This window comes from Apostichopus japonicus, chromosome 22 (genome assembly GCF_037975245.1).
Source record: "Apostichopus japonicus isolate 1M-3 chromosome 22, ASM3797524v1, whole genome shotgun sequence".
In the NCBI taxonomy this organism is placed as follows: Eukaryota; Metazoa; Echinodermata; class Holothuroidea; order Aspidochirotida; family Stichopodidae; genus Apostichopus; species Apostichopus japonicus.
The window spans coordinates 19,956,794-19,973,915 of record NC_092582.1 but is presented as its reverse complement, the minus strand read 5'-3'; the positions used below and the strand labels follow the sequence as shown (position 1 = coordinate 19,973,915).

At 37.6% G+C, this 17,122-nt stretch overlaps 1 protein-coding gene across 2 annotated transcripts in view; it reads right to left on the bottom strand.

Annotated features, from left to right (window-relative positions):
• Positions 1–315: 315 nt before the first annotated feature.
• The window catches only part of LOC139964141 (carbohydrate sulfotransferase 15-like), a 49,414-nt gene continuing 32,607 nt past the window's right edge, over positions 316–17,122 (bottom strand). The window contains exons 2-9 of one of the 2 annotated variants that reach the window (XM_071965515.1): positions 8,635–8,743; positions 7,686–7,943; positions 6,920–7,157; positions 5,740–5,856; positions 5,154–5,346; positions 3,581–3,746; positions 1,705–1,849; positions 316–953 (exon numbers count right to left, since the gene is read on the bottom strand). In XM_071965515.1, coding sequence (XP_071821616.1) covers positions 766–953; positions 1,705–1,849; positions 3,581–3,746; positions 5,154–5,346; positions 5,740–5,856; positions 6,920–7,157; positions 7,686–7,943; positions 8,635–8,655 — 1,326 coding nt within the window. In that variant the 5' untranslated portion in view covers positions 8,656–8,743 and the 3' untranslated portion in view covers positions 316–765. The remainder of the gene's footprint in view (positions 954–1,704; positions 1,850–3,580; positions 3,747–5,153; positions 5,347–5,739; positions 5,857–6,919; positions 7,158–7,685; positions 7,944–8,634; positions 8,744–17,122) is intronic. The other variant, XM_071965516.1, reaches the window with a different exon arrangement.

Genomic DNA, 17,122 nt, shown 5'->3' with positions numbered 1-17,122 from the left:
AATTTAGAGAATCCTTTGCGGAAGAAGTAGCCAGAATCTCCAGAATACCAACGCTGGATATTTGTCTACACATGCACAGAGTTAGCAGAGTTAGCGTGGACCTGAGGAGGGGACGACGGTGGCAAGGAAACTAACGATGGAGGGGTCTTCGACGTGCCTACGCTAATAATACGAAGATCTGGAGCTTACCTCATGTATGAGTTTGAGGTCGTATTTAGACGCTGATTCGATGACGAGGCCGACGAGGCCGACGAAGCATACGAATGTTAGGAAAAGTACATAGGAACTTAGTGTGGTGAAAAGGTAAGGCTTGGTCTCGAAAAAAATGAACTAAGAACTATTTGATAACGTCTTCTGGTACTGAGCTACATGAAATCTAAAAAAATAAAATCATTTAAGTCTTAGAAAGTAAACTGCGTAGTAATTTATTGTTTTTTATCGTTTGCCTTGATACAAATGCACTTGAAACTCATCTACAATTGAAAAAAGTTACCCAATCATACCTTTCGAACATAACTCTGCAATTAAAAATAAACCAGCATTACGGTAAATTTACCCGATCCATTGATCAAACAAGAACAGTTGTTGGGTTATAGCCCATTGTTCGACATCACAAGTTTAGGTACATGCATGACCCCAATAAAACAAAGTGCACAAAATTTCCAAACTTTAAATCTAAACAACTATACTAAAATATGAAGCTTTATACTTGATTACGTTATCCAGGTTTAATGCATATACTTTTTATATCTCAGACTTTTCGCTTTAATAATCCCAAGTGTATTTCTGATCTTTCAGTAATTCAGAGAGGTGTTGATTCCACGGACGGTAAAACTTCTGCAATTTTTTTCGTGTAGACTGCCACATTGTCATATTTCTCTTTTTTGCATATTTGTTCACATTGATCTTACTCCGGCTTACGATGGAGTTTAATGTCTCAGTAGGTAAAGGGTCTAAAAGAGAAAAAAGAATAACAAAGATAAGGAGAATACTAAATGCGATGGATCATCTGTCTAAGCAAAATTTAAAATATGAAGGGCCCACATGCATGCCACTCCCCCTTCTTCCGGCAAATGAGGCCAAGGCAAGCTAGGACCATGCCCATTCTTTGATACACTTGTGCATTACATTTACACCCACATGAGAAAAAAATATGAAATATATGAAAATAATATAAATAAAATAATAAAAAAATAAATAATAAAAATAAATAAAAATAATAAAAATAAAAAATAAAAAAATAAAATAATAAAAAATATGAAAAAAAAAAAAATTTAAATCACTTTTGTTCATCTAATGCATGAAATCACACTGGTTTAATGAATTTTTCCTTAAATTGTGAAACTTCAGAAACTTGAAAAAAATACATCCCGAGTTATCAACTTTTTTCTAATGTCCCTTTTGGCCAGCGTACATCGAAGGTATTCGTTTCTTTGCCACCAAGCAGGGAGGGGGGGGGGGGGAGGGTAACGAAAGCAACAACTCCTGATTGGAGCTATTTCCATCGTTGTCAAGGATTTCCGAATCTTTATGTCGTAACTTTCTTCTATGTGTCTCATGATTTTCATTCGAGATCAACCCAACAATTTCGAGTTGATTTCGAGCTAAACAAAACATAAATTTGTAGACTTCGTCGTTTAAACGATTGTATATATTCTCAAGAATCAAATTCCTTAAAAAATAAAGTTGATGAAAGCAACAAACCTAATTCGAGATATTTTATCAATCGTTCTAATTCATTGATCGGATTACTTTTCCAGTCTTCTATTCTCAGAACGTGGATATTCTTAGATCCAAAAACCTCGATCCATTCTCGCAGGTACAAGACAAACACTCCTTCGTAAAGTTTCTGTTGATTATGGAATAGAAAATATTAACGACATACGTCCTTGCTTCTTAAGATGAAATTTGTCAAATTGGGTGGATTTGGATATCATTCTCAATCGTTAAACAAAGTGTATTGTTTCTAAAAAACAAAAGTGTAACTTAACACACAAGTTCACACACAAAAATGTTAATATGTTGTAGACCGTTACAAGAGTACTATAGTCCAAGCGGAGGCTGAACAATTGTACAACAACAACAACAACTGTAGTTCTGACAATTTAGGTCATACCCTCTGATCCAAAATCAAACTCGAGAAGAAAACAAGAATTTAAAGGCCTACCACGAACGTTTATAAATAGTATTGTATGGCATCCTATAGTGCTGCATTCATTTCAACAAATCAACAGAAATGGTTACAGTTATACAGATCTCCAATCTTTGGCTAAGATGTGTGTCAGAGTTTTTTTTTAATTCTCCGGTTCAAGGGAGACGAACAAACACAATCAGTTGGAATGAGAGTGCGTCAGGCATTTGTTTAACTCTGAAAAATTACGACCATATATAGATACGTATTGAAGATTTCTTGGAAAAAAGTAAGAAAAAAAAACATAGATCTACTTAATAACGGTGTAGATTGGACCAGTCATTTAGTTAATCTACTACAGTGTTACTTCATTGTTATTAATTTTTCTGTATATTGCAAAGTTACAACTTATCCCAGCAACATTAAATCAAAAGTTCTTAAGGTTTTAATGATCAAAAGTACACATCACGGAATTTAATTTACTCCCAACGGTCATCCGAAGACATCGTGAAGAGTATAGAGGCAATTTATGTATTACTGCGGAAATATACAATGTTGAGGAAAGCTATGAAACAGTGCTGCTTGTGTGGTAACAAGGCCATGTGAACATGAATGACCATAATTTGAACTTCTAGCGTATATGGGGGCAATACCGATAACCTCTTTGGTCAGCTGATGAATCTTACATTAATAGCTCAAATTAAAATCGCTGTAACATCACTAGTCTCCATATCAAGCAAGGCGTCGTTGCATTATATGCAGTCATATAAATAGTTGTATATTAGATAAACATATAAAGATAAACCATGACAAATATACAAAAAGATCCACTAAAATTCATTTGATGACAAGCACAGTCGCATGTTTCTTCCATTTTCTTCCGGCCCGAATGAATCTTACAATCCCTTTATAATATCTTTGACGTTACTTGTCTACAGCCAATGAAAGGGCTTCGTTGCATGATGTAGCTTGTCGGAATAGAGATGAAGCCCTCTGATGCAGTGTGTGCAACTTGCAGTTACCTGAGCACATACAATAACACCCTCAGTTGGGTAGCATATATACGTGAGGTCACGCCCAGGCCCGTAGCTAGGAAGTATGTGTTGGAGGGGTACCAACGATTTAAGGAGAGCCACCAAAATTAAAAGCAGAGGCACAATACTCGTGTCCAGTAATATGCGCACTTAAGTATAAATGGTGACATTGGGGTCAGTGGAGATGGGGCTCAATAGACAGTATTGGGGTGAAGAGGGGGCTTAATAGACTATATTGAGGTAGGGATAGTCTATATTGGGGTTTAGAGGGGCTCAATAGTCTGTATTCGGATGGGGAGGGGTCATGGCCCGGTCTTGCTACTGGCCTAGCCACACGACTACCGATACCTCCAACCATGATTATTATCCTGAATCAAACATATTAACTTGAGCTTATTAAACAACAGTTACTTACGTTACGAAGAGGTGATACCGGCATTGCCTCATTCGTGAACGCACAGTACAACGGTGTGTGTATTGATTCACACTTCGCTGCATTCTTGATTAATCGATTGGTGTAGGTATCAAAGGTGCTAGAGTCTTGCGTTACACTTCTTCTAAGCATGTAAGTAGTCCATAATCTAAGAATGGAAAGAAATTAAAATAATAGCTCTTACATAAACCCAAATTGGAACTTGTGTTGACAACATTGGAAAATAATTTTATAATAACAAAATATTTTTTCTTCGTTATAAATAATTTGCTCTTGTGCAATTAAGTAATATACGGCTGGGGCACCCTCCCCCCCCACCCAGTGAAGTCAGTTTTCTCTCCTCTCGCTGGCTCTAGTTCTTTATTGTTGTGTACGCTTCCAATCTGAAACAAAATATAGGCTTATCTTCTTTACTCCTTCTTCTACATAACCGTTATGTTAGCATTGTATATATGAAAGTCAATTTATGATGTTTAATGTGTTATTACTAAGAATTTAGGATAATTTTCTTTTATGGCTGCTCATAGTTGAATGTCAAATCAGAATCAGCAGTTTGAATTAGTTTTTTATTCTTCAATGCGACACTTTTTCTTCTTCAACATTTGAACTTGTTTCAGTTGTGTCCATTCTCGAACACCACACATCTCCATGCATGTATAGGTCATACAGTGTAATAAAAAGCAACACAAGACTTCGGTCTTCGCGTGTGCTTATAACCTGAGCTCACGATGACGACCCAACACATAAGACAGCAACAATTTTAAATGATATATCACATGAGTGAAAACGCTGTTCTGATTGGTTGATCACGCTTAGTATAGACATTAAAGCAGCATTTTGCGTCCTTTTCTATGATTTTTCTCAACCTCACTAACTCCACTATGCCATAACGACATACATAACTAGCTTATCTATTTAAATCTTACTTCAAATGGTGGCATAAAAGTCGAAAAATTTGCAACTTTCAACTTTGTTTTTCTCCAAGATATTTTCCGTTGGGATCCCAATGAACCTCGCCCATAATATGAATATTTAAACTCTACAACGTCATTGACCAATACGTAATACAGCACCATTCTTGAGTTGTTTACAGTCTATATGGCAGTTCCAACAAGGAGTTCCATTACAACTCCCTGGTTGTACCAATGCAAAGTCTTGAATCTATTTTTAGCAACGGCTCATAACTAAACCTGCATCTCTGATTGGTTGAATTCAAACTAGTGGGTTTGGGGGACTGTATACGATGAATTTAAATGTGAAATTTGGCGTGGACACTTTTCTCATTATCTGCAAATATCCTTAATTACTCGCCAATTAACGTTGTTGGCAGGGAAAAACTTGGCTAATATCTTAATGTGCTGTTTTGTGATTGATATGTGTAAAAAAACTCGATAGCCATGTCAAAAAAGTAGAAAACGGCGACCAAACGCAAAATGCTGCTTTAAAGCAAATAATCCGTTACAGGGCAACACGACAAACATTTAATAATGCCTAAAATGGTGGGTTTGCATCTATGAGAGAATATTATCATGGACGCTGGAATTAGGTAACCTACATGAAGTTATAAGCTTTATGAATATATTGAAAGTACTTTTCCACAGGGTCTCTTAGTATAACGGTTATTTTGGCAGTTGGCTGGACTGCGTGAATTAAATCTGACAAAAAGACTGGTGGATCGGTCTGATTGGGGAAATGCTCCTTCCAGTTGTAGATTCCAAGACCCCAAAGGTTGGATATTGAAGCGTCTCCTATACGAAACAAAGAGTACATAATTATCACAAATTCGGTTCTATTTTGTGAATTCATCTGTTTAAATCAGAATGAATGATATAATCAGGACTGAACTTTGATGTCCTTGATTATATTTCAATCATGTATTCAGAGAGAATTGTTTTTAATAGGTATACAAATATTCAAATGCATCACATTTCAACATAAGAGAAGGTCTAGTCAGTCAGAATAGGCTCGGCATTCAATCAACCATATATCCAGTTAAGGACAACATTTTTGGCTAAGCCAACAGCTTGGATGGAATACATTTCTCTTTGTCGCCCTCTTTACCGTCGAAAGTATCCCTTTAACTATTCCTTGCAGCCTTGTTATGTTTGTTACAAAGTTGATAATAACATCAATAAACTTACCAAAAATAAGCTTAGGGTTCTTCTGTATCAGCTCCACAGATTGATTTTTGTATAAGTTTAAGTACCATTGTACAGAACTATCGTCGTCTTGGCCTGTTTCATTACGAATGTGTAACACTGCAACCAGAACGTACGTTAATGCTCACTTCGTGATGAAAAAGATATGGAACGCCAAAAGGACTACAACTGATGATATATTATATGATAATGATATATAGAAAACAATAATACATAAATAATAATATAAAGAAAAGGCGCCAAAGTATACTAAGTTTACACGATTATAATAAGAGTTTACATGATGGTAACAATAAAATCCACGTTAATAATAAGAAAATAAACGATAATAATAATCAAAACACACGATACTAGTAGAACTGCTTACGATATAAAACACAAGTGTATGCATATCCGCATGAATACGCGTATGCATATGCATATTATTCATAAGGTGGACCTCATGACTCAACATAAAAGTTATATGATTGTTGTTTTCACTGTTGTAGAGTGTTGTTCGTGTGTGTGACGTGTTTGTTCTGATTAGATTATTATCGTGTACTTCTTATTATAATCGTGTAATTTCATATTTTCGACATATAGTTTCTTATTATGATCATGTACTTTGTTATTATAATCGTGAAGATTCTTATCATCATCGTTTAGTTTCTTATTATCATCGTGTAATTTAGTATATTATCTTATAAAAAATACTATATAATCATATACAATTATTGTCTTTTTGGCGTTCCATAGAAAGGTGCCATCATACCATAGAGCAGAATATCATACATACATCGTCAATGCTGTGTAACAGTGTATAATTGTGATATTTCATGTACCTATCAACGAAACATTTGTTGTGCTGACTGCATTTGGGAAATGTCAGTTTTAAGTAGGCAGCTTTATGATGACATCACAAATCCACAGATACAAAATGCATAAAACAGTTTTTTATGAACTATGATGGACTTCAAACTTAGGATGCGTGTACGTCTAGGTATTGTGAGTACTGTTCCCGCTATACTATACGTACACATTTCAAAGTTAAAACCCAATTACAACGCGCCGTTTGAAACAATGACTGTAACTGTCATGCTTTAATTGGTAATTAAAGTGAAAGCCTGAGCAAGAACTGTTGTGTCTTGTTATGTGAACATTTGCTTCTTGTTTAATAACTCACCAAGGTCTTTGTGAATAGGAGTATCTGTGAAGCCAAATCTTCGCAACGCCCACCAGTGTGGTTCCTTAGCAACAGGTAGTACATCCGGGTGTTGAGTTAATTTGTCCCAGAGATCTGTAGTTCCACACTTATAGGAGCCGAGCTGGTAGAAATATGGCACACACTGAAGCTCTGTTCCCTCGTACCAGCAAGGATTTCGAAATTCAGATGAAAAGTTAACAGAAAAGCGATCCAGGACCTAAAATTTAACCATGGATTATAAAATGATGGCATCAGGTGGACAGAATATAAGTTAAACATTGGATCTATCGTAATAACTTGAATTTGGTTTGCCAATTAAAATAAAATAAACTTTTTATATAAAAGTTTATTCCTACCCTCTTTCCTTAATCATCTCTTTGTCCCTTTACTGTTTATCACCTCTCTCTCCTCTTCCACCAGTTGGTTTCTTTCTTCTCTCCATCCCTTCTCTACTAATCCTCTTACATCTTTCTATTTTGCGTTCACCCTGCTCATTAACCTGTCTGTATTCTGTGCTTGTATTTGTCCCTTCTGTTACTGTTATACTTGTCATTCAGCCTTCGAAGAAGATCCTGCTAGGATCGAAACGTCAGGTCCTCTTACTTTTACACGGTTCTCAAATAAGTAAGGAGAAATACGACATCACGAGATTAATGATTAGCTGTCAATAATATAAAAAAAGGAGGTTATTAGTTTACCCATGGAGCTATAAACAGTTTATAGCACCATGGTTTACCACACTAACCTGTTGAAAATAACGTTCCCATCTCCTCTTTGGTGTTCGCTGTCTTTGAGGTGGTCCTTTTGTAGCGCTCTCGCCGTCTTTGACCAAGCAGCTGTTATTTTCTCTGCCCAGAGGAATGGCCGGTACGCGGAAGAGTAGCTCATTGTAAAATGAGCTACCTGGATAGGCTACATGCAGTTTGCTTATATTCCACGTCAACTGGTAACTCACAAAACATATGACGGTCAACACAAGACATCCAAATGTGATCATCGACGCCTGTGCAATAAGTAAAAACAAACACAAAAATACAAAGTTTACATATATAAGATATTGGCGGACGGACGATCTTTTTAGTATTGAATTGGGACCTTTTCAAGAGGTTTTAGGAAGGCAAACACCCTTCATGAGCAATTGATGATAGGCTACATAATAACATCTTTAATCTTCACAACCTCCACTCATGAACTCCGAACTGAACACTGAAATAGCGATTGTCATTTTATTCCTTGAATTTTTGACGTCAGTTTCCATTGATACTATGCATTTTGATAGTCTCCACTTGGAAAGGCCCTTTGAATCTTAGTTCAACGTTTGTCCTTATATCAGAGCAAAAAGTCACACTTTGCGCTTCCGCTTCAAACTTTTATCTCTGACAAGTCATACTAGAATAAAAGGTACGGTACCTTCCCCCTAATTTGACCTTCGACCCCTGATATTTGACCTTTCATTATGTGGGGTCTGCGAGACACCAGCTCATATCATATTGCACATACCAACCAAATCGGCACAGTCGTTTAAGGTGGAGTTTTTGACAAGTTGTGAATGTATCAGATACACACAAGGACAGTTTATCACCTCTCACAGATATGGCCTTCTGATCATATTTAAGTTCTTTCTACGTTTATGTTTTTTTGTTGTGTACTAACTATGCAAACCTTATTGTTATTTAAACAACTTATTTACTTACTCTTTGTGTCTTCGAAACCATGACCCTGTATATTCAGGTTGCGCGCATGCCTATGTCCACAGATCGACGTGTCCGGGTAACCTTCGGAGACGAATTCGCACTTCTTCGTCTAATCTAATTTAAAGAAAATCCTTTTTATTTAAATATTTGAAAAGTTTGAAGTTCTTTATAACGTGCAATAAATTCAAGAAACCAGTTCTGCAATAGGGACATAATTGCATACATACATTTAAATATGTATACAGTTTTGAACGAAAAGGACAATACACATGCCCACGCACAGGCGCGTAGCCAAGGAAGGGGGGGGGGGCGAAGGGGGCAGCCGCCCCCCTTGAGCATATATATATTTTTTTAATTAATGTTTTTATGATATCGATAGTATTTTCAGGGTTCTGCCGCTGCCGGTCGGCGCCGGTCGGGCCCGACCAGCACGCTGAATTACCGACCGCCACAATCTGCCTGAGTGACTTTTCCGACCGGCACTTATTTTCGATAGGAACTCCAAAAAACAGCTCCATAGCCGGAGGGTCGAACATACAGAAACAATCTGTTTGAGACTAGGGAAAATCCAGTTCATAACTGTTCAAAATATCCAACACATCACAGTGTCATACTTAGTAAAAATTACCAGAGTTCCGCATTCCAGACCAATGACTGTTTTCCGTTTCCAACTCCCGATCGTACTTTTGATAGTTTCATTTATATCTATTTTTATCGCGCGAGACACAGGCACTATCCAGCTAGCTAGTACACATACGGCCGTTAACCTTCGTAGCGGGTGAATTTACATCATATTGCATTAGGCACGAGTGACAAGGGCTGGAAAACCTTGCGAACCGTCCTAACCAGGTTCGCGGGAAATCCGCGATGCACGCGGGAAATCCAGCAAAAAATCGGACAAAAAAAAAATAGAAAAAAAAAACGGGACGAAAAACAAAAACACAAAGGACAAATAAGTACATCTATAAAAAAAAAAAAGAGTAAAATTTCACAAGAAAAGTTTCAGAAACAAAAGGAAAATGTTCAGAGAGCGTGCTTTCAATTTTAGTCACAATACCAACGAGTAATGATGTGTCCCCAACCCACTTACAATGGCTATTTCGCAAGCTTCAGGGTATACGTGTCACACGGACACCCACGGCCCAGCGCGGGAAGGTTGCTGTAATAAATCAGCCTCGCGGGAAATGTTTTGAACAATATTGCCATTCCACGTTCTTTTATATTTGTATTGTATGTTGGTTAGTAAACGTTTTCTTTCGTATGAATTTGACTTCAGTTCAGTGTTCCCACTAAGGTGCGGGATTCCCTTCAACTGACTCAGTAATCCCGCAAAGAAAACATTTGTCTGCTGGAAATCCCCACATCGTTTTTTGCATTCGCGATGAGTTTATACTCAATGTACAACTTATTCACTTGACCGTATAGAGAAAAAAAAAACTGAAAATCAATTGTGTACCAATTGTGTACGGAAAGGTGGTAGGATACACCTTTCAAATTTTACGAAAGATCGAGCAAAGTGTCACGAACGACTTTATTCATTGTACGTGTATTCAGTATATGCTGGTCAGGGTGATAAGTAGGTCACTCGTCGTGACTGACAACTTGTGCGTTTTTTTCTGGAAGCTACGAGAAATGATGGCGCTATTCGGTATTAGCGAGTACAAATTTCCAGAACATACAGGAAGTTATTTTTAGCAGGTGACCGGATATCGTCGACCAATGAACGTTGAACTATCAGTCGTATCTTCGAGACATGGATGATTCTCGATGTTTTTCCGTCAGGATTCCTGGAAAAGAACTTTCGGGAGATAAAACCCGTCTATATATAATAAGAGATATTTTCGGTGATGAGGAGTTTAGTTTTCCGATCTATTGTAAAAAGAAATTCATCTGAGATAAAAGATTAATCGAGGGGACGGACGGAGGAACCGGTGGACTGTTTGTTTATTAGATTGGTGCGTCGTTTAACCGGGACAGGCGTGACTTCGGCAGAGTTTTCCGGAGTTCACCCAGGAGGAAGCCATCCTTGGGATACAAACGTTGAGTCGAATTGGACCAGCGGGGAACGGTTTTGCTCCTGACCAAGTCACGGGATACCAGCCTACGAGGGAGAATCCCGACATCGTTGTTGGTGACGCAAGGAGGTCAGAACAGCTACGAAAGGAACCGAGAGCCGGCACGCGCCGCGTAAGATAAGTTAAGTAATCTTTTAAAAATTTAACGGCCGTATAATATTGTAAAATCTGTCTGTAATATTCCAAATTTCTAGTACCAATAATCCTTGTACAAATCAGTAGAGATCGTATCATTGTAAATATATCGATTTTGTTAACTTTCAGAAACCTCTCAGTAGTCTTTTGGTCCTTTGAGTTTACTTCCCTGAATCTATCTAAAATTTTATTTTTATCGGCTTTGAAGGCCAAAGGAAAAACCCGGGGTCGCAACAGAGGGGGCGCTAGAGGGTGCCATTTTGTATTATCCCACGGAAGTTGTGACACAAAGCACTTTCGAAAAATTCACGCCAAACTTGCATATCGTACTAAATGCAACTAATGTCATGTAAACAAAGCTCTAGTGCATCCATTTATGAATATACCGTAAGACCACATCTGGTGTTAAGCGGGGGGAAAAGAAAGTATTTTCTAGCATTTCCAAAAATACCGAAAAAAAAATATCCTACCATAGTTAAGTGTATAGCAAATAGCCTAACCACCTCGGCGGTTATAACGGATCTCACGTAACTACAAAATCACAACTAATTGTATTTTGCGGAGTTTACGTTTTCTACAAGAACATGGAAACAATATTTAGCATTGAGTTAATCATTTATTTAATAGGCACCACCGGCTGGTCTGTATCTGGTGCTCCAGATACTTGTCCTAACTTTTTTCATTAATTATGAAAAATTCCAGACATGAGATCTCATTTCAAAGCTGTCTACATGTGGCTCAGAATACTCGGGAAGGGCCGTTTCCGGCCATCTGGGGGGTTTCCAAAACCCAAAATTTTCAGCGATCTGGGAGGCATTTACAGCCAAAATTTTCTTGTACGCTTCGCGCCAATCATGGTGGGGCTCCGCTTAGATAGTTTGCAATGCCGAATCTACAGTTTCGCCCCTCCCTTGGTAAATTCCTGGCTACGCGCCTGCCCACGCATGCAATCAATTAATGTTTGGGATAAACAAAGACGATGTTCTTGCCTGAACTTTTCATTCCCACGAACTCTGCAGTTGGGAACGGGCCAAAATTCTGGCAAAACGGGCACATATTCATGAATGTGTGAATATTTACTACACAAATAGTATCAAAAAATATACTATTAAGATCGCTGAGATGGAATGCATGGAGAGGAATCAAAATGCAATAGAATAGGTGTTGAGGGAATCATTATTTAAGAAATATGTCACTAAAAATGCCCAAGCTAATGCATATGTTCTCATTACGTAATATGAAAACAAATTCCCGTTAAGGGTAGTCTTGTTCAAGACCCTGGCATTCTGCTGTTACTTTGCCTGTTACAATTAATATGAGTGCGCCCTCACAAACTCTTTCGAAAATCTGTCAAAACCAGGTTTTAAGGCGAATTCCCCTTACAGGCAGATTTGTTGAAGGGCAAGACTACGTTAAGGGAAGTTTGCCACACCAGGCATGTTCATTATTTTGATTAAACAAATTGGATCTACGGCAATAATCTCAATATGATATGACATTTCGACTTATTAAAGGATTTCGTATGGAATAGTTTAACCTTACAACCGACCAATCGGGAGTTCCCTGTTTTACGACGTGTTAGTTCGTCTGTAACTCTTGATCACGTATTGCTAACGAACCAAGAGCACATTTAACAGTCAACTGATATCAGTATATGATATATGCTAGACGTTTTCAATAACGTTATTAGCAATCTTAGCAATTTGATATTTGAATGATTTCATGCTTACAAGGATCCGCGTGGACACACGGAAGGGCCATTAAACACCACAAAGGTAATGAGTTTACACCCAAAATAAACACAATTTGCCCCTGTCGTGTTAGTTGCCAAGTGTCCTGACTTTTTTTTACCTCTGATGACTTCAAATAACCTTTGACCTCTTCTCAATATGGAAACTCCACATACTAAATATGCGATACATCCACAAGTTTCCCTCTAAATTGGACCTACTTGTTGACCTAAAATGACCTTTGGCCTCCAATAAAAACCTAGGTTTCACGATCTCTGAGTACTTTCTCAATGAAAAACGAAGAGACGAGACAGTCTTAATGTTTGCTTTTAATCTTTTCTTTGCATTGTGAAAGTGAAGGAACGCTGTTAATAAGCGAGGCGTCCCATAACACAGACCCATACACGCACGCACACAAACTTGGTGTCACGGATTCTTTTAAGAGAGCAGTCGACAACGGCGTTAAGACGGACAGAGAGCGTATATGCGTTTCAAATGTTCAATGAAATTATAAACAACAATTATAACATAAGAACCGGTTAAATAGAATATAGAATCATCTTTTCTATATTTATTCTTTTAAACTTTCACGTCTATTTCGTATTTCCCTGTAAAATGTACTGCAAACATTTCTTGTTGAGTTATTAAGCTATCGACATAATATGAATGTATACGTAGTCGGAAAACACAATCAATGCTTCACAATTATTCGGTATTAGACAAGTAAAGCTCTTTTCGAAGTTCAATGTCCAATAATCGCTTCCTTTCGACTTAATACTGTACCTTACAGTTTGAGTTATGTCTACTAGGACAAAAGGCCAGCTATGTACGTATGCGATCGGCGTTCGCGTATTGCTAGCCGTACGGCCGAAAACGTCAAGTTATACTGTAGAGCACTGGCTACTCATTACGAAACCGAACAGTGCAATATTGGCAATATATCTGCATTTTCTTGATCATTGTTTTCTTAAAGGAGCTAATGTATTCTTCCTTTTTGGTCTTAAGTATTAAAGGATGATTTTATAATAAAGATATACACATCGATTTTCATAGAAAAGGCAGACATCACAATGTATCCGAAAGTCCTGTATTTGTACGCAAATATATTCAATATCAGAATGCCTATATTCAATGCATCATATTTTTACCAAGGTTTTAATTAATTTTTATGAATGCTAATAAAAGCAAAAATATTTTATTCCCCTTTAGTCTCTTCTTACAATGTTCGCAGAATACCAGTCCATCGTTCAAAAGTAAAAGGCAGAACTTAGGGCGACAGTATATATGTCTCCCTATGTCAAATGTGTCCGTATAAGTGCTTTATTTTTTAGATGAACCGTCGCCTAAAGGTCTGATAGATGTATGGATGGATCGATATATGGCTGGCTGGCTGGACGGCTGGCTGGACGTCGTTTAACAATAGCAAATCACTTTACCTTATTTGATATCTTCTGTCCTATAGCTGTACGCGTTTTTATGGGGGTGGGTGGTGAGGTGGGGTTTGAGATGTGACGGTTCTGTTGATATTCATTCACATGCGATAATGCTTCTATGTTTGAAGCGAGTATCACCTGTATTGTTGATGATGTTGTTTGTTGTTTACCGGTTTATCTTGTTTCAGATATGAACATCGACGATTTCTTTACGAAGACTGCAACGTATGGTTGGTTTCAGAAAAGGAACTACATCATCATCCTCTTGGTGACATTGGGTGGATGCATGCAAGCTTCTTTGAAATTATTCACCGCAGGCCAGGGCGATCATTGGTGTAGAGTCATCCAATGGGAGAAGGACACCTGCGACTTCACCAATGTCTGTCAGAGTGCATGTCGGGACCTTAAAAGAAGGCTATCTACTCCATTGACTACTGATGACGTTTTAAAAAGCTGACATACATACAACCTGACCAGGGTGGATCTAGAGACTGCGTTTGAGGATAATATTACACCGTATGACGTCATCAGATGTGACGAAGGCTGGTAATTTGATAAAAGTGCCTTTCGTAATACCATGACAGAAGATGTGAGTTTATATAATAATAGTTAATTATTAAGATAATCCAAAAATCTCTTTCCGAGGGTTTATTTTGTAAGTCGTTCTGGAAGTTTATTAACTTTTATTTTTAAATTTTACAGGACAGGATAGGTAACTACATTAATTCAAAGAATTTGAAATATCACCCTGATAGTTGTCAGCACTTTGCTTCATAAAAATATATTAATGTAATTTCCTACTCAATAGGAAACCATATAGCTGCACACGAGGACGAGTTGCTTAGTTTCATGAATTGATAAATTACTGTTTCACAGATCCAATACCCACAACTTGTTTGGACAAAACTTCATAAACTGATTCTGATTATTTACATTATCAGCCTGAGACTGTCGGGGAGGCAGAGTCCATAGGCTAGGCTAATCGGGACAACGTTGATAATAAAATAGCCTAATGTACAATTATCAAACTGAAAACGGTTCATCTTTCCTGCAGATTCGGACGTCATTACATTCTCCTGCTTTCTTGTTTGGTTTGGGAGTTTTATCAGCATTATCACCACACGTTTACATTTATGGAGAACTTAGACTTCTGTTGGGGCATCTGTGTACGGCTCGATACTTGTTGGTTTTGTGCCCTGGTAGGTACAGAGGGTATCCTGTTTCGAAATTGGTTACCAAGTTAATATAAGTTATCATAATGACTTGACTTTTTTGTCTCAAAATCATGGTTCACCTTTTTTTATCTCAGAAGTGAGTTAGGATTTTGACATTAAGCATCCATGTTTTCCATGACATAACACAATACAGCATGAACCATCTAAATACCTCATACCTCACTGGGCTCGAAAAATTACTAAAATTTGTTCAAATGTCATATTTTAACATAAATTACACCCCTACAGTTGTAGGAAATATTTGAAGAGCTGGTGTGGTTTAATTGAGACAGGGGAATCAGTAATCAGAGAACCTTCAGGATATCAGATCCTGATGTATTACCAGTGTAAATTATGCATATCAGATCCAGATCAAAGCCCTAAATTTAGACCGTGAGAGCGACCAGAATAACGGCAGATCAGTTCAACCAATTTTTTAGTGTGAATAAGGTTGAGTGCTAACCATTCAAACAAATCAGCCAAAGATTCAAGAACAAGGCTGTGTTTTTTTAACATGATAGTTTATAAATTCCTGTTTCTTGTTCTCTTGAGGGATCTTATTATGTCAGAAGATCCAAAGTTAATACCCCACGGTTCACGGGGGGCGTGGGAGTTGGGAGGGGTCAGTTTGCTCCTTTGTCAGAGATTTGATCTTAAGCTGGGGATCTATTGTGAATGTGGCCTTCAATGTCAAGGTGTTTTAACTTTCCTAGTTCATATCATGTTGTATTTGTGAGTTGTGACCAATACAGCAGATAACTGAGCCCATTTAAAGACCTTTTTCTCATCTGTGCAAGAGAATTTCCTAGCTTAGGTTATAAATTTTGCATCGGTCTATTGTTGTTATTAAGACAAGCATAACATTTGAGCTGACCGGTATTGCAGGTTTATGGTAGATTTGGGGTGAAAGAAAAGGACTTTTTAAATAATCACATATTTAATAAGGCAAATATCTAATACACTTGTTATATTTTTTATCCCTAAATCTACCATCACAGACGGACTTCACCTACGGTCACTAAAAGAAAATATGCAATTTTGATATGGCCAACCTGTTTGAAGGCCTTAAAGACCACCATACACCAACAGGTCATGTAAGTAATTTATTTCAATAAAAAAGGTCTGGATTTTATTGCAGATAATAAGCTCTCAGCCAAACTTTGATTTCTGTTGACCTCAGACCTTAAGCCTGGAGCCTCTGCAAAGAAGGGGCAATGGCGGCACTCCCCTCCCCTGGAAAATCAAGCAGTAAAAAGGTAATTGTGATATGACATAACTCTTGCACCAAAACATGTTTATTTGATAACTATCCTGGAACATGTATCATTTGATACAAGAAATGGCCACAGAAGCCATCTAATATGAAAGAAAATTTCTGCAGGAGGGCCCAAGACCCCCACCAATGGTTTTGTGGCTTCGGCACTTGCTGTGATAGGAAAATTATTGTAAATTTTGGAACTATACTTCGAAACAGTTCTTCTGCAGTATCCTATATCAACACTAATTGCAGAGAAATGATCATGTCGAGGAGGAGAAATGCAGAGCCAGTCAAAATTTAAATAATAAGTATTATGATCTGCAGGGCAAGAGAAGAACTTTTTTACGTACTTAAAATGTTGGGACAATGCATTATTCGGTACTTGTCATTGCCATGAACAACATTTTATCCCACCCCCAACTTCACAGTAGTCTTGAACCTTGGTAATGTGTTTGCCCCCCATTGATGTCATCAAGGATTACTGTGATGCAAACCAATTTCAGCAAACCCCTATCTTACAACAGGATTGCACGCTCTTCAGCTGCATTTTTCCTATGATGACTTTGATACAGTGAATCCTTTAGGAACAAAAACATCTATTCACAAAATAGGTGCATTTTATTTTGTTTAAAAAATCTACCTC